Raw genomic sequence first — 19,421 nt, 5'->3', positions numbered from 1 at the left:
TTTATTTTTTGAATGCTGCATTTTGTGAATACTATATATGTTTTTTAAATTTAATTAGTTGTAATCTTTTAAATTTAATAACCACATCAAACTCTGTAAAATTTACTTACAATATAATATGACTTTTATTATGATACTCTTGATATATACACATGTTATATATGATCTATTTTTTTAGATAATGGAGGTTATTAAAAGTAATATTTTAAGAACACTGCCAAATATTGACGGATGTGTTTTAAACCAGGTTGTGAAAAATTTATGGGAAATAGGTGTTGAAAATGAAACAGATCTCTACCTGGTTAAAGTTGATGATTTGGTTTTGCTAAAACCCATCCAACAACGCAAACTCCTTGAATCTTGGGCAAAGGAAAGCTCTGGTAAAAACGATTTATGATACTCAAAATAAATATGATTTTTATTATCATATACATTTATATATTTTTATTTATAATGTTAATAAAATTTTATGCAGAACAATCCCAAAACTCTGTAGATTTTATTGTGGCCACACAATCCAGCATGCAAATGGTGCCCACAGTTGAAGTGAAAAATAACTCAACTAATTCAAGTAAGTTATTAAAATAAGTTGTTAATAAAACATAGTAATTGAAAAAATATTTAGTTAGTGTTCTTTATATATTTAATTGCTGTATTTAAAATAGTGTCAATTTTGTCTAGTAATGAAGATTAAACATGTAAGTGCTGCTGATTGGTATTTGACATTTGTTTTACCTTGGGCCAAAATGTCTAAAGAGGTACAAGATATATTAGCAGCTGGAGAAAGACCTTTAACAGCACATCGGTGTGCAATTATAAGGATTATTATGAATGATGTCCTTGCTGTTTGCCCAAAGCCATTAAAAAAACATTTAGATGTAATTGCATCTTCAATGGTTGCCAAATATCCTAAATCGTTTAAAGATGAATATGGTACTACAGTGATTGGTAGCGGTCATGACAGTTTAACGTTACAACTAGTAAACCGTTATGACTATCTGCAGCGGCCAAACCATGTTCCACCATTACTGAGTGTTTTAAATACGGAATCCCAAAAGGAACAATTATCAGTAGATGTTATAAAAAGAAAAACTGATAGTTATGGTTGCTTGAACCGAGAACCAGTTCTCAGTGTTTCAAACAGTCCTGAAGAACTCGAATACTATTTGCAACGAACTGAAATAAATGAAAAGATGTTATTGAATGATTTGTTGATAAAATTCCCCAATTTATTTACAGTAAATTAAATTCATTTTATTTAAAAATAATATAACTTATATTGTTAACCAGTATGTATTAATCTATATTACTACTAAATAGAGATTTTTTTTATAGTATTTAATAAGATGTTTGTAGAAGTTTATTTTATTTAGTTTTGGTATATATATATATATATATATATATATATATATATATATATATATATATATATATATATATATATATATATATATATATATATATATATATATATATATATATATATATATGTAAATTGGTTTTTTCTATTTAGGTTGATGGTTTGCTACATCACTTTGATGTTTTGATGGGTGGAGTGAATGCTGGTGAACTTTTGATGAAAGCATTATATGATGAAAAGTTATATTTATTTTTGCATAGTTGTGGAATAGCAGACCTTAAAGTAAAGAAGGTGTTAATAAGTTTAGATAAAGCAAAACATGAAACTTTGTCAGATTTACCTGTGGCTCCCGGTCTTGTAATGGCTTTGATTAGTTTGTTTAATGAAAAACTTGATGCACTCTTTATGTTTGTGGATGTAAGTTAAAGATAGTAATCATTAATTTAAAATATATCCAATACATATTTTCAAGCCATTAATTGTGTTTCACTCATTTTATAATAATATGCAATGCAGTTACTAAAAGATATTTGGTAGTAAGAAAAATATGTTTAGGAGACAATGGATCAAACAGAATTGGTGCCAATATCAAATTCTCCTCATCTATGTGTTTATGGTATGTTGAATTACAAGTTCTAACATGTTTTAAGATTTTGAAAATAATTTAAAAAAAAGGTATGAGGTTGATCATTTTTATTTATATATATTTAAAATGGATTTTTGTTAGGCCAACTTGCATTCTTTTTTTAGGGAATTCGCTATTTACAGCAAATCGATTCATGCTGGTAATTGATTGCATTGTTGTAGTTGATGGAATGAACAATTTCATCAAGTCATTTTGTTGTTTATTTGCGAGTTTTTATATTTTCAATATACCATATCCAAAAGAAGCTTCATCAATATTAGAATTTTGTCAACGGTATATAATGCTTATATTATGTTTAATTAAATGTGTTTAATTTGTCTAAGGTTTACATAGTATTTGATGTTAATGATATTTATTGATGAGAATGTTTTTAAACGTCAATTGCTTATACATATATTATTGACCGTTCTAGTGCATTTTTCGGCATCAATCCTGAAAAAGGAAGCAAAGCAAGGCGAACGAAGAAGACTTCAGCAATAAGCAAAATTGTGCTGTCAATACTGCAGAAGTTTGCGAAATTTAATAATATTTGAATTTACCACGTTGCTAAACTTTTTAATATAACTTTGAAACAGCAATTTATTATGTAGTTATTTATATTTATTTGTAAATTTCAAAAGTTTTACAATGTCTTTTGTTTTATTTTTGAATTTAATACATTCTTGAACTCCTACTTACCGAATATAACTATTTATATAACGTCATATTGATATGTAAGAGATTTTAAATTTTCGTTTTATTTGAATTTATTTATATTCATTTAATTTATCTGAGTAACTTTTTCTATTTAATAACATGTTAGTAATGTAAAACTGAAAAGATTTTTAAAAATATGACGTGTTTTTGTTGCCATTAGCATATAAACAAACATATATGTTAATAGATATTTATAATTGAAGATACAATTGAAAAAAATGTTATTGAAATACAATTGAAATTAAAGAAAAAATAAGACAAAATGAAACAGGCGAAGCATTTTCGAAAATAGTAAAAATATATTTTGATTTATGTTATACAATATAAACTTTACAACAAATGAGCGAGGCATTTCTGTAAATTAATCACGGTACTATACCGTAATTCACGCTGTTTCATTACAGAATAATCACGGTATTCTACCGTAAAATAACGGCGTTTTACCGAGATTAATTCACGGTGTTTTACCGTAAAATAATCACGGTACAATACCGGCATTTATGGGTAACGGTATAGTACCGTGATTTTCACGGTAAAGTTTTACAGTGTGGCAGTAAGATTAGATTAAAAAAAAAAAAAAAGCCGTATGTGGAACACCATAACCAAGGATTGGGTAAACTCAGCCAAACTATGCGGAGAAAGTATTAATGGAAAGAAATTAATGAGAGCCAAAGAATTTTTGTTTTATATGTTTGATTTTTTTATTTACATTAAAACATGCAATTTTAAAAAAAGGTTTTCAAACATTTGTAACCTTTTCAGAACAAGGTAAAAAGAAAGATGAAAATTGATATATAACAAACTTGTTATCTATAAGTGTAAATTACCATAAATTAAAAAAAAAAAGAAAAAAAAAAAAAAATACAAGTTAAAAAAAAAAAAGAAATGATCCTAAGGACGTAAATGGGTCCAGCCCCCCTAAAATTTACCCCTTAGCCCATTTTTTGACTTTAACACTTTGTTCAGATTTTAAAAACATTTTTCTTAACATACAAGATAACGACATTGAGCCTGGCGGTCTCTTCGGCCCACAGTGGGTTTATTTACATAGTTAAAAAGAAAACCTTAAATTTCGCGTCAAACTAAAATCCAAGTTTAGGCTATCCCATACAGGTCTGCTTACAGTATAAATTCAAGGAGGATTATCATTAAATCGATTGAAGCGGAAAAGAAAACTCTTCCTTTAAAAATATAAAGTTAATAAAAATTTTTTTTTTCTTTCGAAAGTTTTTAAAAAGATCATAACAAAAAGCTGATTTACAAAAAACAGCGAACAAACATCATTTCTTTCTTTTTTTAAGTTTCTCTTTTAGCCGGTTTTGCGCTTCTTGTCGCTTGCGTTCGATTTCAGAATAAGAACAACGCTGTGTTGACATAAAAGGAGTTGGCCTGTTCCTTACTAAAATATGCAGAAAAATATGTAAAAGTAAGAAAGGTATATTTAAGCAAAAATGCATATTAAAAAAAAAAAAAAAAAAAAAAAAAAAAAAAAAATGCAAACAAGTGGAAATGGATCGTTTGTAACAAAGATTTTTTTTAAAAATAACTTCGCTCGAGCTTAAAAAAATAAAAATAAAAAATGCCACAAATATTTTTCAAGAGAAATCCCTGATATAAAATTTACCTGGCATGTCCAAAGTTAATGGTTCATCTTCCAAATAATTTTCTTTTCCAGATTTTTCAATCAAAGAAAGATTTAAAGGCATATCTTTTATACTGGGAATATTGCAACAAAGAGTTTCATTCGTTAAAGTGTTTCTACCTTTCAGTACCGAAGGTTTATGGTAAACTTTGTTTTTTATTTGGCTAGAACTATTTTTTTGCAGATTCGGACATTTAGGCAAATGAGTATTAACATTTGATGAGAAACTTTTATCTTGTAACACTTTAGTTACTGGAGTAATTTTTATGGGTGAATGAAGACTCAAAGTATCTAAGTCTATTGATTTATTGTGATTCTCAGTTAATCTTTCTTTCTCTGCTAGTTTTGATTGTCTGTTGAAACTTTTGTTAAATGGAAAAGGCGAAGTCATGCTTCTTGTTCTCAAAACACGTTGACTTGGTGTTAAACGTGTTACTTCTTGACTTTTACACCTTATTTCATCATCGAGATCTATTAACAACTCATCAAAACCATCTGCATCATTAAAATCAACTAACATCTGTCTTTTTGGAGTTGTAACTATTTCAATTTTTTTTTCAATATCTTTTTTATGTTTTTCGTAAATGTCTGGTTTGATCTTTGTAAAAAAGCCATCAGTCAATTCCTTGCAAGTCTCTGATTCATTATTAGAATCATTACTTTGATTTGTCTTACGATTAACAAGATTTTCTGCAGATTTATTTAGCGATGTGGTATGATCATACTGTTCAATATGGCTTGATATAATAGCATCTAAACCATCATTTAGATCAATATCAATAAAATCAGATGTCTCTTTTTTTGAACGTTTGAAATCAAGAGAATTTTTTAGAAGACTTAACTGTAATTTTTGTTTTTCAGTAGAAACAAAACTTTTCTCTGACTTTTGACCAATAGGTGTTGTACAAATAGAATCCAAAAGGGGAAGTTTATGTTTTCTACGTGGTGTAGCATTCTTGCTACTATAGTAAACACCCTGATCAAATCTTTCTGATGTAACAGGACTGGATGCAATTTTAGTTTTCATAGCAATAAGGCGAGGTGATCTACAAAACAAATCCTATACAATTAACAAATATCTAAACAAATAAAAAATATCAAAAAACAATTAAAATTACAAAAAAAATTGAAACAACATTATGCAACATACCTTCTAATGCATGGATCTTCTATTGCATTACATCCTAAATTTAGTTAATAAGTTCTATATAAAAAAGCAAAAAAAAAAAAAAAATTCCCGCTTAATGTTGAATTTAAAAACTAAAGATAAAATGAAAACATATTCATTAGCTCAACTTTGTTTAAAATAGTTACTTATCTATAAATTTCCATACACAAAACATTATGAAGTAGAAATTAGTAAAACACATTCAAATATAAATTTTAAAGTCTTGTACTTTAGAGTAAGCATTCAAATAAAAAAAAGCTACACCAGTTCAAAAGAGATTTTATAACAAAGTATATAAAGTAATATATGTAATGCATATAAAGATAACTTCTGCTTTGTTGTCAACTCAAATAATCTAAAGATATTATCTCTTTCATAAAATCTCATTAGAATCATATTGTGGAAGTAATTAAAATTTTTCTTTAAACTCAAATTTAAAAATATTTAGGTAATTTCTACTTAACAACATTTGTTAAAGAATGTAAATACTGGGACCTTTTCAAACCAGGGTTAAATTCCTAGTAAAAACAGGAGTGATAAAAAAAAATAGGGTAATAAAAAAGTAAAGCAATAACAACAATACAAAACTAAAATGGTAAAAGATTAGTAAAAGTAAGTTTTAGGTTAAAGTTAATAGTGAATTCAAACCTGCTAAATTAACACCTTCTAAAAAACGCTTCAGTTCATCGCTAAACTTTGTGGTTACTTTACTCTGTATTGAACGACGTGCAGATAACCTTAAAATAAAAGACTGTTTAAAAAAATAATTTATATAAAATCACATAAAAACTTTTAAAAAAAGACAATACCTTCTTGGTTTTGTTGATAACCGAAATGAGTTTGAAGATGGCAAATTTCCTAACTTCCATGTTGTCAACAAACTTTCATCATTATCTTTTATGATCAAATCAGAGTTTTTCTAAACATTAGTATTATATTTGTTAATGATTCTTGTGTTACAAAAAAAATGACATTTTTATTTTTGTTATGATGTAAAGTAATTTATTTAATCAGTCAACATTAAAAATATGCTATTTTAAAATGTTTTTATATCCTTTCAAACTTAGATGTCAAAAAATGTTGAAAATATAAATCTATTACCTTTTTAGAGATTTTATTTATAATTGATGTTATATCTGATATTTTTTTTCGCCTTCCTAAAAAAGAGCAAAAGAAAAGAACTTAAATGAAATGCATTTTTCAATGAAGATCCAAATCACATATGAATGTTTAATACCAGAAAAAGCACGACGAGGACTTGGTGAATTGTTATCCCAACTAATTTCTATCATAGATTCATCTGAAGAATTACAGGAAGGCGAATAAACTCGAGAGCGCTTTTTTTTATGTCGAATATCTTGGTTAATTTTGTGCTTTCCACCTATAAGATTTTAATTTAAAAATATAGATGTAAAAAAAAAAAATGCATGATAAAAGTCATTAAAATAAAATTGAACAGAAAATTCATATAAATAAATTTTACATAAATATAAATAAATCAAATGTTTACCAGGTGTGATTCTTGTTGGAGTTACATCAATTTCAGAATCTCTTCTCTTTTTGCTTGGAAAATGATTAGCAATATTCATATTAACTAAAATAAAAATGTACAAAAATAAGTCAACAAAAAAATACTCTATTCAGAAAGTAACAGCATAATATTACTAATTCGTTAATTCATTCAATTTAGTTAAAATATGATTAGTAACAAGCAGATTAGAACAGATAATTAAAACAGAACAGCCTACACACAGCAATACTTTTGCCTTTCTAGCTAATAACTGAACAGGTTAAGAATTCCTGATCTTTTATATAGACACTTATCTTCTTTTTAAAAAATGTTTTCAGATAAATACATTATACACCAAAAACACCGAAGGTTTGATACCATTTTTAACATGCATAAACTGTCTAAATGTAAAAGTAATAATGGTGATGTTTTGTATAGCTGTCATAATATTAAGACTTATAGGACTGACCGAAAAAAAAACTCAAAACAAAAGTCGAGGTTTGAGTTTATTGTGGCTAACTTTCAAAAACACACATGCCCAAACGTTTTGTTTTGAAAAATTCCGCGTATAAGAACATAAAGTCTGGACACTAGGACATTAAATCAAACTGCCAAATAAATGTCACGGGTCCAAGTAAAATCAGCAGAAAAAAAATGTCACCCCACGTTTTGGAATTTGCTAATTTTTATATATGTCACAGGGTTTATGAAAATCAGGTGAATCTGAAAGTTTGAATCTCAAACTCCTTATGGTTCTTGACATATTCAGATTTCAATTTCCTTATTTATGCTGACTCAGCATTTTTTGAAACATGCTTTTTTGTTGTTGTTGTGAAATAATGTTTAGTAAAAGGAATGAGATATTGACCTGATGTTAGGTGCATAGACAATCTTTCACATGACAGATTTAAATATCAAGTTAAAAATTTTTATTTGAGCACCTTAACAACATGTAAATGGAATAATAAAAGCATATAATTTGGAGTATTTTGACGATCAAAGTACTCCAAATAATTGTGATGTCAATAGTGATGTCACGTTAATAACTTTTTTTGAGGCCTACTTACAACTTCGTATCACACGTGCTCAAAGGGTAGCAGAAAAGACGTACAAGAGTCATTTGGCAAATGAAAGGATCAATGCCGAAATCGTAGCTATGAACAGGGACCTTCGTCTTACCATGGAAACCGATTTAGAGGAAAATGTTACAGAGTTGGACTACAAAAAGTTCATCACCGCCAACAACACTCTCTGTAATTCTACATATATTTGTATCCAGAGTATCTTTGACATGAAAGAACTTCCTTTGGCAATCAAAAAAAGTCTAGGCATTAACCCAGCAGATCTTGTATTCTCTTGTGCCCTCTGCATCGGAGTTTAAAATCTTTGAGGAATAGTTGCCTACTCTCAAAATGTTGGCAGAGGCATCTGACAGCATTAGTGCAGACAAAAAGTCGACTCTATACATTTTTGTTGGTTATCTCTACAATTTGCAGCACTATATCAACAATGTTGAATTGGTCAAGGATGATTTGTCAGACACAATAAAAACTTTTTTGAGAAATTTTTCAACCAAGCTTGATAAAAGCTTTCCCGATGCTGGCACTCGCACCATGCTTCTTGCTGTTGGTTATCTCCTTAATCCTTACTATAAAGGTGTGGCATGCAAAAGGTCTAGAACTTATGATAATGCCTACAAGTATTTTGTTGAAAACCACAACAATCATCGTTAATAGCTCAAAAAATTATGGATCAACCAACGGCCACAGTAAACTTGAAGGAGGAAACATATTCACACACAAAAGGACCAAGCTTCAGTCGGAAAATGTTGAAAAGTTGCTCTATCTCCAACAGAACTATGGCTGTGTTCAAATCAAGTCCTGGAAACTGACCTTAAAAGATGATAAATATCCTAGTAGGGCATTCACAAAAATTCTAAAGCTAGATCTTAACTTTTTCTTCGCCTTTAGTAAAATTTTAAATTTTGCGACTTTTGTAAAAACCATACAGTTATACAACTTTCCTAAAGTTTTATTAAGGGCTTGCTTATTATTATATCATAGGCTAAACATAAATATTTTCTGTTACTATGTTTATTATTTTTAACTTTAAACTTTGAAATTTTTTTCAAACTTAAACTTTGCTCAGTTTAAAAAAGTTTTTTAAATTTTCTTCCAGATTTGTTGTCTCAAGAGAGTGATCAAGCCAATGTTGTTGAATTTGATGACGTGGTCGAGATTCAGGTTAATCCAAGTCTGCCAAGTCAGCATAAATTAACTTAGTTAAATTATGATAAAGAAGCAAAAAAAATTGTTATGGCCGTGCCCTCCAGCAGAATACTAAACGGAGAAGTCTTCAGTTGTTATGCTGGTAAACCAAAGGCAGTCTATTACCAACACCAACTGTAGCCTAGCGCAGAGGAGAGTCATTAGTCTCAGCCAAGTAGTAATCTGCCGGGGCACGAACGCTCAACCTTCTGCTCTCTGAACTTATCCCTTTGAACACTCGGCCATTCAATTGTACTCCAAAAATAAAAATAAAAATATTAAAAAAAAGAAAAACATTTTCAACAGACAATATCCGCTGCCCGACAATTTATTGGAGGAAAGGAGGTTCTCTAGCACTTCATCCATAGAGTAAACTCATGCGTAGGTTTGACACGTTACAACTTTTAAGACTCAGACGATGTGGTTGTTCTTGATGAGGCTGATGTTGAACGGATGAGGAGATCATGAGTCAAGACAGCCACACAGAACAAACGATGTTCCTCTTCCTGGGTGCAAACGCGCGACCTCTCACATACTGTGCGCGAGACCAATTAAACAGTTTTAAAAATGTCTGAAAAATTCATTATTTAAATTTCAAATTAAGGATTAACTGGTTATGCCCCGTTAAAAAGATGTAAATTCCGGGAAATTACAAAGCTCCTATTTTGCCCTGGACATCTCGTCTCGTCTCGGTATCGTTCCGGATTTCCACTGAAGGTTGAAAATTGTCTCGAAATTTATCGCTGACCGGAACAAAGCCTTTAGGATCGTCTCGTCTCGAATAAAAAAAAAATAACGAGACGCAGATGCTTACTTAATTCGTAACTGTTTGTTACTAAATCGCCTGCGCCAAATTAAAACCTTGCGAAACTTTCTTTGAAAATCTTGGATTGTAGTGGAAAATATATTTCATAATTAAAAAAAGGGTTAAATTGAGCGCGTTTACCGTGGTTAAATTGACCGCGTTTACAATGGTTAACTTATCTTTTTAAAAAAATGGATTTGTTAAAAACATTAAAGTAAATCGAACGCTAAGAGAAATCATTTCTTTCAGCTAAATTTTTACTTTTATATCATAAATAACAAAGAGGAAACATTGATTGCGAAATAAACTTGATAAAATGAACCAGCTTATTTAGAAAGTTCCTTGCTTTAATATTTCGCAAAATAATCCATTTGTTTACCATTTCAGTAGAATACCATTTATTTGGACCTTAAATATCACGAAACGATATAATCGCATACTTCAGCTCAACCAATTATTGTGAATTAGTGGGTTGACAAATTTTAATGTTGGATGATTGCCTAAGGTGTGAGCATGAGTTGTTTGCTGGTGCTGAATGATGTTATTAGATTTATGATTTTCGTCGTTGGAAACGTTTGGTGATTGTAATGACCTCTTGTTTTCGAAGCAAATAAAATTTTGTTTTGAATACGAACTCAAATTTCATCGAAGATTTGGCGCTTTCAAGACAAATATTCCGTGTTTTTTTTTGTTTTGTTTTTTAGTGTATGCGCAAAAGAAAAAAAAAAGCGAAAATCAGTGATGTAAATCAAGCCAATTATTGACCTCGTTTAGAATAAAACATTGTCAAGATGCTCGACAAGCGTTTAAGTTCAGTTTACATTGTGATTTCACTTTTACAAATGTCGTGTAAAGAGAAAGCCTGACAGTATTTCGAAGAGATCTGCTCATGCACTTCAGTTGATCAAGAGCAGAGTTTCAAACATCTATATTTCATTCATCTCATACAACAGAAAACAATGCCATTTTTAACCCAGAACGGTGTTCCTTCTCAAAAGTCACCAATATTGTGTTAACTCCCGAAGGCTGCTATCAAGACGGAGTCAAATAAAATGTCCACGGGCTTCATCCAGACCATCTGTTCCAAGTTCAAGAGTCAACTTGAAACTGTCATAAATGATAAATGTGGTAAATGTATTTCTAAACACTTTTTATTTGATAAACCTGTTTCTCCTGCTTCACGTTTCAAATTTAAGTTGTTATTGTTCTTTTGTTTTGTTTTTTTTCGTCAAAAAACAAATTTTTTACGGTATTTGCGGTCTCTCAAGATATGAGAAAATCATTTTTTAGATTTCATTTTACAAATATTGTTTTTATTGCATTAAAATAGGTTAGTGCAAAATATAAAAATTTTAATTTCTTAATTCTTAGCTCCTTTTAAAGTTTGACATTTTCCCGTGGCATTTGCCCGAATGCTTTGGTAGATTTTACGGCTTTGACTACAAATAACCTTCAAGTAGAAAGCCTTCCACATGCCCCTCTGGCGCCCCCTATTGTTTACTATCTCCATAATTGAAAGTCACGTCTTGATGTTGCACGTGAAAATCCCAAACAATAGATAGCTGAATTACTATTGTCAAAACAGTTACACATTTAACAAGTAACTATACTTTTCTTTGATGAGATATTTATTAATTTTGAGACTAAAAATGTTTAGTTATTAAGATGAGACAATTATTAATTTTAAAATGAAAAATATAATAATGAGATGTTTGTTATTTTTGAAATTTTAGTAGTTTTGAAATGGCAAATAAGTTAATCTAGAAATGAGAAACATTTTTGAAATGAAAAATGTATTAATTTTGTGCAAACTATGTTAAACTTATGACAATTTTTTTAAAAATTTTTTTTCTACATTAAAATTAATTTTTATATAATTAAGCATTGTGTTTTGTTTATATGAATATTTAATCATTTTTTTGGTTTGATTTTACAGCTTAAAAAAAATGTTATTTCTGAAATTATTTCAGTCCAGTGCAGAAAGACTTGGTCATACCCTAAATGTGATAAGACCACTATCTTTTACTTTTCACAGAAGTAGTTTGGCAGAATTCTTTCCTCCAGGTGTTTATGATTCTGATAAACTTGTTGACGAAAATCCAACTGTAGGTAGAAAATGGAAAAAGTCAGAGCTTCGAATACGAAGTAATACTGATCTTCATAAGTTTTGGTATGTCTTATTAAAAGAAAAAAACATGTTATTAACTATGAGACATGAAGCTAAAAGACTAGGGATACCTGTACCAGGTCCAACAAGATTAGATAAAGTAAATAAATCCATGTTGGCTGTTAAATCAGTTATAAAAGAAAGACATGATGCTATTCTTCATTTAGAAAAAGAGCGACGATATAAGTTTGATCCTCCCCCATTGCCATATAAAATGTCAAATATAGTGAAAGCAGAAGACACTAAAGAAGACACTAAAGATATAGAGACAGTAAAGATATAGAGTGATTTGTATTTACAGGAAATTAAATATCTTCTTGTTGCTGCAGATTTTAAGTTGCCATTTAGTGAATACAATGTGTTTGTTGCAATTAAAAATAAATAAAAAGTTTGTAGAAGTTTTTCATAACCTAGAAGAATCTTAAAAATTTATGATTTATTCACTTTATTTGGTGTAACAAATTATACACAATTCTACATGTATCAACTTATCTGTTTAATTTTTAATTTTTAGATATTTACTTTTTTACTTCAAAACATGCACTTTAAATACAAATTACTTTTAAAAATACAATTTAGATAAAAATTTGTCCTTCAAAATTGCTTGCAAATTCAATAGATGTTTTCATATTTTTCATATTTTTAAACTTTATGATGAATTTCTAATATGTGCAATCAGGTTTTAATTTGGTTTTGTTATGCATTAGCACTAATATATACAGATTAATTACATATAAATCTGACAATGGTGGAAGAAATAAACTTAGAACAGATTGTTAATATTGATAGATGGGTGGAAGAGAATAATGAAAATTTTAAGCCTCCTGTGTGCAATGCAATTATGTATATCTTTTATTATTATGTATTAGTGTCACCTTTTTTTGTGGAGTTCTGAATGTATCTAGGGTTTTTGTTATCTAATAATCCTGTATCAGTGATAAAGTTTAAATAGAAGTATTTTAATTCAGCTTTTTTTTATTTTAACACCTATAACCTTTTTACAGGGCTGGAAATTTTTTAAAGGTTATGTTTGTTGGTGGGCCCAATGTTAGGAGAGATTATCACTTGGATCAAGGAGAGGAGGTTGAAATTGTTTAGCTTAGATAAATAAAAAACTAACAATGTTCAACACTTCATGAGCCAAACACTAGAATTATTTGCCAATATTTATTTATTTAAGTTGGACTTAAAACAATTTTTTCTGAAATTGATAGTTGAGGAGACTGGTTTCTATTTATTTTATCTCAACTAATCTTTACAAGCTCTGCCGGAGTCATTTAAAAATTGTTATCGGTGATATCTGGTTTTTGTAAACATATTGAGCATAGTTAAACAACATTACAATGACCTGAATTCCATTTTTATGACCCAGGTGTTTGTTAAAAATGCATTATCACTTATTTCCATTAATCTCACAGTGATTATTCTGCTCATTTTGTGTGCAGCTCAGCATTGTATTTGAGATCTGGAAAGAAAAATTGTCATAAACAGATCTTGTATATTTTTTACTAATAAGACAGGATGGAGAGGTTAGTAAAGTTTTTCCCTTTCATCGCATAATTTTGAATTTAAGGTTTAATTTAGCCTTACTTCTTCCATTGATTGATACTTCTGTTTGATTGAGATTCTGACAAGGTTTTCATCATAAGTATATATCAAATCAGTATCTTTTACTAAAAAAAAAAAAATTTCATTTTTTTCTTCTCTAATTTTAATAAAATTTTTTAGCTATTTTACATGATGAAAGGTGACATGTGCTTGAAAATAATGCTTCCTGATGGTCCAAAAGATGTATTAATAAGAGAAGGAGAGGTTTGTTTTTGCTGAATCTTAATCATAAAAACTTTTTCTCAGCTTGATAATCTTAAATGTGAGAACAATTTTTATATTCTTCATTTTTATCTTACATATCAAATAAATACTTAATGCTTCATAGACAAATCCTCCTAAATATGAGTAAGTATTACTTATTTTAAGATTTTTTTGCTTCCATCATGTGTTCCTCACTCTCCTCAAAGATTCCCAAACACACTTGGTCTGGTAAGTTCTGTTGGAAATTACTTTTTTTCTTTATGAACTAAAATCTCAAGATATACATAAGCGCATTTATGTATGTCTAGCAATGCCATTGGCTTAGCATAATGTTCCAGCAACCTTTGATTAAGCATAATGTTCACAGTAAATTTTGTGTAATTCTACTTTTTCAGGTAATCGAGCGGGACCGCTCCAATGTTTATGATGGATTGAGGTGAAACTATATTTCAATTATTGAGCTGCATTTTCTTTCGGACAAAAGTTTGCATAAGTTGAGCTAAATCTGGAGTTTTATAATCGAACTTTTCTAGAGTTTGGGTTTTGCAATCCTTTTTTCAGGGTTTCAGTTTTACAATAAACTTTTTAAAAAGTTCATCTTTCTTTCTAACATTGTTCCTTTCTAACATCTTAATTCAGAGGTCCAATTTTAATTTATGGTTATGATCAGTTTTTGAGATGTTTCTACAAATCATTAAGTTATAATTTTTTGTTAAGTAATATTGTCCATATTCTTGTTCTTTTTTTTTTTGTAAAATATGTATATAGCTTTTTCAATCAGATCTTTTAGAGGGAAAGGAAAAATGTAAATTTTTTTTTTGAAATAATTTCTTTGTGAAATGCCAAGTTGTTACTAACTTTAAATATTAATGCTATTAAATACTTCACACTGAAAAAATTACTTTAGAAGTTCACTTTAAAATCATGTTAATTCACTGTAAAATGCTGCATATTTTACTTATGTTAACAATATACCTCCTCCTGTGTTGTGGAAATCTTTAAAGTATGATTTTCTATGACTGTATAATGATGACAATGTTTTATAATTTTGACATTTAGATATTATTGTGATGATGGAGTAACTATTTTATGGGAGAAGGTTTTTCATTTGCACAGTTTGGTTAAAGATTTCCCAGTTGTAATTAAAGAGTAAATTTATTAATTTTGTTACTTTGATTCATCACATGTTTCATTCTATGTGTAATGCTTATTGTTTATTCAAAAATTCAAAGATATAATTTATACTGGTTGTTTCTAGATTTCATGAATCAGATGAGTTCAAATCTGGCATTCCAAAACCAAGTGCTTCAATTTTTTTTTTTTAAGATTTTATGTGTGATTTAGATTTCTGTGAAATAATATTGTTATTTATATGTTAAAAGTATTATGTTATTTATGTATTAAAAATATTGTGTGATTTATATATTAAACATATTGCGTTAAGACATTTAAAATTTAAAGATTGCTAGTAAATAGCACTTGCAGATTACATTTAGGAGCTGAAGATTTTTTTACATTTCCGAATACTAAAAACACCAGTTTTTCTGAACCAATCCGATTACAAGAAGTAAGAAAAGCTTTCTTCACTCTTAGGCTTTTTTTTTTCTATTTCTTTTTCTGAATTTTTTTATTCTGAATTATGAATTGATTTTACAAGTTTATTTTTAAAACTCATTAACATTTACATATGGTCTGTTTACAGTGGTTAGCTAAAAATCTTGTGAATTCACCTGACAGTGTGGCAGATCTTTATAATAGTGAAGAGTTCCAGGTAAATTTTTTGAGTATTGATGATGATCTGGAAAAAAAAACTTTGAATACTTTTGAATGGTAAACTTTTTCAATTCATAAACTTTTGTTAAAGGTGAGAGTTTATGGAGTTGGTACTTTCAATCTTTCTAATCAGAATGAAACATGGTTATGGCTAAAAGTAAGTAAATCTAAATCCCAGTTTTAATCAGAATGAAACATGGTTATGAGTAAAATTAAATAAATTTAAATGTTTTGGCTATAATATTTAAGTTTATAATAATTAATATTTAAGCTCGTAATAATTAATATCTAAGTTGCCTTTTTAATTAATTGTATAAGTTCCAATGACTAAATTTCTCAATCATAAAAAGTCAAAAGTATTATTTTGTTTGTTTTTATCTTTAATTTTTAATTATTATAGCCACTATTTGTATTTTTTATGGAAATTGTTTGCTTTTTTAAGGTTGGTACTGCAGTTTGCACACTTGAAAAAAAAACAATGTACCTCAATGAAAATGATTCGCTACTTATTTCAGCTAACAAAAAGTGTGTATTTTTCTTCTCATACTTAATTAATCCCGATATCTTTAGCATATGTTTGAAATAAGAAAACAAAAATGTTAAGATGTTAAGTTGAAATAGTTATTAAAGTAAGAGACATGCAAATTGTTCCTTGTCACTGGCTTTTTTACTTGTTAAAATATTAATATTTAGTTTGATTCTGAAGATATTGGGTGAAAAGTCGTTTTGTATGGTATTTTCTAACGTGTCACCAAATCACAATTTACTGGATTGAAAGTGTCTTCTAATCAACAGAGTTTATTTTTTTAAAGAGTATTTTCAGAGCTAATGATTTTATATGTGTAAAATTTTATATGTATAGTTATCACAAATTTTGTATATAATCAAAAATTCTTTAATATATTTTTAAAATAAAAAAAAAATCTTAGTTGAAAAATGTTTTTATTGTTGTTTTAAGGTTGTTTTAAGTAGGTTACACAAGAGATTTCATAATTTCAACGAAGATATCGTGAAGTGAACGAGGATTTCAAATTGTTCCAAGCTTTTACAATAATCTTCTTATTTTACTTCATTCTAAATCCTTTTTATGTCATTTATAACGCTTTCACAATACAAACTTTCGACAATTTAAGTATGTAAGAATGAAAAGCCTTTTGTTAAGAAAAGGAACAAGATGACATACAAGAATGTAAACTTTCCAGCTGATTCTTAATTTGTAGCAAAGGTTTTTATGAAGATAAACTTCAAAACCTTGAATTCTCTGTTTTAAGATTCATTCAAGATTTCTCCTACTTCCATAAAAAACAGGTAGGTTAAGAAATACCAATGTAACTGCTGTAAGCTATTTTTTATATTATGTTAAAACTCAATTCAAGGTGGACATTGAAATATTGTTTTAGTACTAAAAAGTTTTACAACTGTTGATATGTTACTGTTACTATCAAAAATCTTGTGAATTCACCTGACAGTGTGACAGATCTTTTCAGACGTAAATTTAGACTAACACTCAACGACAGCTTTTGGATTATTGATTAGAATTTATTTTGTAACTTAACTGTGCAATTATTTAGTTCAGCGATAAGATTGACAAGGGAATAAGAAAAGGCTCAACAAGTTAAAAAAGATGTTGCTCGAGTGTACCCCACAGTTTCTAATAAACTTCTTTTTGCAACAGAAATTTTTAATGACAAGCTAATCTTGTTTCCTCCATTATATGCCAAAGTCACAAAAAAGAAGACAGCCAAGAGCTTTTGCCAACAGCGTCTATGTACTTGGTACATAGACGCTTGAACCTCTGATATACAGTGATTTTTGCATTATCAATCCAAGTGTTCCATCAGTTAAATGATGGAACACTTGCATTGATAATGCAAAGATCACTGTATATCAGAGGTTCAAGCGTCTATGGCCAGATTCGTTCTCAGTACGTCTAATTCCACTATAAGTAGCTTTTATTTTTGGATTTTCTCATATTTAAAATGAACATTTTTCCTTTAGGTTTATTGTCCAACTTGTTACTTGTATATCCGCTCTCTTATACACGCTTGTTTTATTGTTTATTTTATTCAATGATCTAAATTAATTAAAATAAGTAATCTACCCTTTTTAAACAAGAATTCTTTGTGCTTTGTTAAGGTCATGTTAAAGTAATTGATATTATATAACACAGAACACATTATCAAATTTATTCGTATTTTTTTAGTTATCATCGGTTATTTTATAACACGTTTGAAACTTTTGACACCATTTGTATATTATGTGAATGTAAAGTATTCGGTGACATTTGATCTAAAATGCAGAAATGCAGTTTGTGAAAAGCATAGAGTTTAGATAGTTGCACTTGAAGGTGCAGAGAAAAATAATTGAGAGCAAAAAATACAAAATAGGTTTAGATGTTAACAATTCAGAGTCTTTAACAAACTTGATAAGCAAGAAATTATCTTTTTAGCTCTGTGTGTGTGTGTGTGTGTGTGTGTGTGTGTGTGTGTGTGTGAAATGAACACCTGGATTGACAGAATAGGTCTAGATGTTAACAATTCAGAGAGTTTTAAACAAATTTGATAAGCTAGAAATTATCTTTTTAGCTCCAAACTCTACTGAGTCAGAAATATATTTTTTCATAACTAAAGATGATTTAAGTTTTCAGATTTTAGAATGGAAGTAGGAGAATCTTGGCTTAATCAAGGCTTAAAACAAAGAATTCAAAATTTTGAAGTCTATCTTCATGAAAACCTTACAGTTGTAAAATTTTGAGATATTGAACTAGCTCATCCGAGAACGCCACTCATACTGAACTAGCTGATCCGAGAGTGCAATTTACCCTAGGTAAAAGTAGACATTTCACTATCAGGAAATATAAATTTCGAAATCCATCTCTGACGTCTACGGAAATAAATCCATTTTGCAATTATAAGCCAAAATCCAAATTCATGCTAAATTATTTAGCTAAAATCAACCAATTTTATGTGACATAGAAAAACAGCAATAGAATCCCTCTGGTATGATCCAATAAGATTTATTGGGTTTGCCACTAAAGGAGATGTCTGCAAGTTTGCCAAATTTCAGACAAATATCTTGCACACAACTGGTTTTATGGGGTTTCAGCTAACTGCAAGCCAAATTTTTGCCGATTTTGCCGCAAAACGCTTCAATGAGGCGGGTATGTTATAAATTGAACTATCTAAGAGATTTTATTACTCTACAGAGACACTTCAACAACTTTTATTTAATAATTTTTTTTGTTTTCATTAGTATTTTCAAACTGTGATGAAAAAAGACGCGGAAAAACGCCGTAACAAATACCGTAAAAACGCCGTTATTAAAGGCTCCTTTTCACTACGGCATACACACCGATATGGAGGTTTTTCTGCGTAGTTTTTGCTTGTTTTTATTTATATTTATTTCGGCTATTCAAAACAGCATACAATGTAAAAAGTTCAAAAAATCAGTATAAAACAATTTTCTGTATAGTAAAAAAAAAAATCCTAAACAAATTGTCTGCCAAATAATGAAAAATTAAATAAAAGACCAGCATATGATCATTATGTTTGAACCATGGGTTCAAATATCATGAT

The 19,421-nt window shown here is 28.8% G+C and overlaps 7 protein-coding genes across 13 annotated transcripts in view; 3 read left to right on the top strand and 4 right to left on the bottom strand.

Moving 5' to 3' along the window:
* The window catches only part of LOC145182441 (pinin-like), a 173,635-nt gene that overhangs the window by 82,456 nt on the left and 71,758 nt on the right, over positions 1–19,421 (bottom strand). The gene's annotated exons all lie outside the window — the stretch shown is intronic.
* Positions 1–19,421, bottom strand: part of LOC145183454 (damage-control phosphatase 1-like) — a 161,432-nt gene that overhangs the window by 70,259 nt on the left and 71,752 nt on the right. The gene's annotated exons all lie outside the window — the stretch shown is intronic.
* Positions 1–19,421, bottom strand: part of LOC145182677 (protein YIPF3-like) — a 153,228-nt gene that overhangs the window by 62,056 nt on the left and 71,751 nt on the right. The window lies entirely within an intron of this gene.
* On the top strand, positions 49–2,837 carry LOC149889354 (uncharacterized). Of its 3 annotated transcripts, none has more exons than XM_090085793.1 (7): positions 49–380; positions 497–571; positions 682–1,238; positions 1,514–1,777; positions 1,916–1,976; positions 2,111–2,279; positions 2,419–2,837. In XM_090085793.1, exons 1-7 carry the CDS (start codon positions 182–184, stop codon positions 2,537–2,539), a joined length of 1,446 nt encoding a protein of 481 aa, XP_089941919.1. In that variant the 5' UTR covers positions 49–181; the 3' UTR covers positions 2,540–2,837. The 3 variants fall into 3 exon arrangements, with proteins under 3 accessions (XP_089941919.1, XP_089941916.1, XP_089941915.1); XM_090085790.1 differs by having other exon boundaries at positions 92–380; positions 476–571; positions 1,919–1,976; XM_090085789.1 differs by having other exon boundaries at positions 102–380; positions 476–571.
* LOC145183605 (uncharacterized) lies at positions 3,885–7,627 on the bottom strand. Its single transcript, XM_090085305.1, has 9 exons — positions 7,492–7,627; positions 7,023–7,106; positions 6,750–6,893; positions 6,614–6,669; positions 6,322–6,431; positions 6,161–6,249; positions 5,495–5,528; positions 4,327–5,390; positions 3,885–4,101 (listed from the first exon to the last, which is right to left on the bottom strand). Exons 2-9 carry the CDS (start codon positions 7,099–7,101, stop codon positions 3,983–3,985), a joined length of 1,695 nt encoding a protein of 564 aa, XP_089941431.1. The 5' UTR covers positions 7,102–7,106; positions 7,492–7,627; the 3' UTR covers positions 3,885–3,982.
* Positions 12,033–12,693, top strand: LOC145182955 (large ribosomal subunit protein uL29m-like). The gene has a single exon (XM_080058245.2). The coding sequence runs from the start codon at positions 12,041–12,043 to the stop codon at positions 12,542–12,544; it is 504 nt and encodes a 167-aa protein (XP_079914371.2). The 5' UTR covers positions 12,033–12,040; the 3' UTR covers positions 12,545–12,693.
* On the top strand, positions 12,817–16,783 carry LOC145183525 (3-hydroxyanthranilate 3,4-dioxygenase-like). 4 transcript variants are annotated; one of them, XM_080058891.2, is made up of 13 exons: positions 12,827–13,104; positions 13,266–13,344; positions 13,707–13,790; positions 13,990–14,073; positions 14,239–14,301; positions 14,469–14,509; positions 15,133–15,222; positions 15,332–15,375; positions 15,570–15,640; positions 15,776–15,844; positions 15,938–16,003; positions 16,289–16,371; positions 16,540–16,783. In XM_080058891.2, the coding sequence occupies exons 4-13, from the start codon at positions 13,999–14,001 to the stop codon at positions 16,619–16,621; spliced, it is 684 nt and encodes a 227-aa protein (XP_079915017.2). In that variant the 5' UTR covers positions 12,827–13,104; positions 13,266–13,344; positions 13,707–13,790; positions 13,990–13,998; the 3' UTR covers positions 16,622–16,783. The 4 variants fall into 4 exon arrangements, with proteins under 4 accessions (XP_079915016.2, XP_079915017.2, XP_089942038.1 ...); XM_090085912.1 differs by having other exon boundaries at positions 13,680–13,790; XM_080058890.2 differs by lacking the exon at positions 13,707–13,790 and having other exon boundaries at positions 12,817–13,104.

This window comes from Hydra viridissima, unplaced genomic scaffold (genome assembly GCF_058129835.1).
Source record: "Hydra viridissima isolate aposymbiotic clone 2 unplaced genomic scaffold, HvirCarnegie_v1 scaffold_4, whole genome shotgun sequence".
In the NCBI taxonomy this organism is placed as follows: domain Eukaryota; kingdom Metazoa; phylum Cnidaria; class Hydrozoa; order Anthoathecata; family Hydridae; genus Hydra; species Hydra viridissima.
This window is presented reverse-complemented; position numbering and strand designations above follow the sequence as displayed.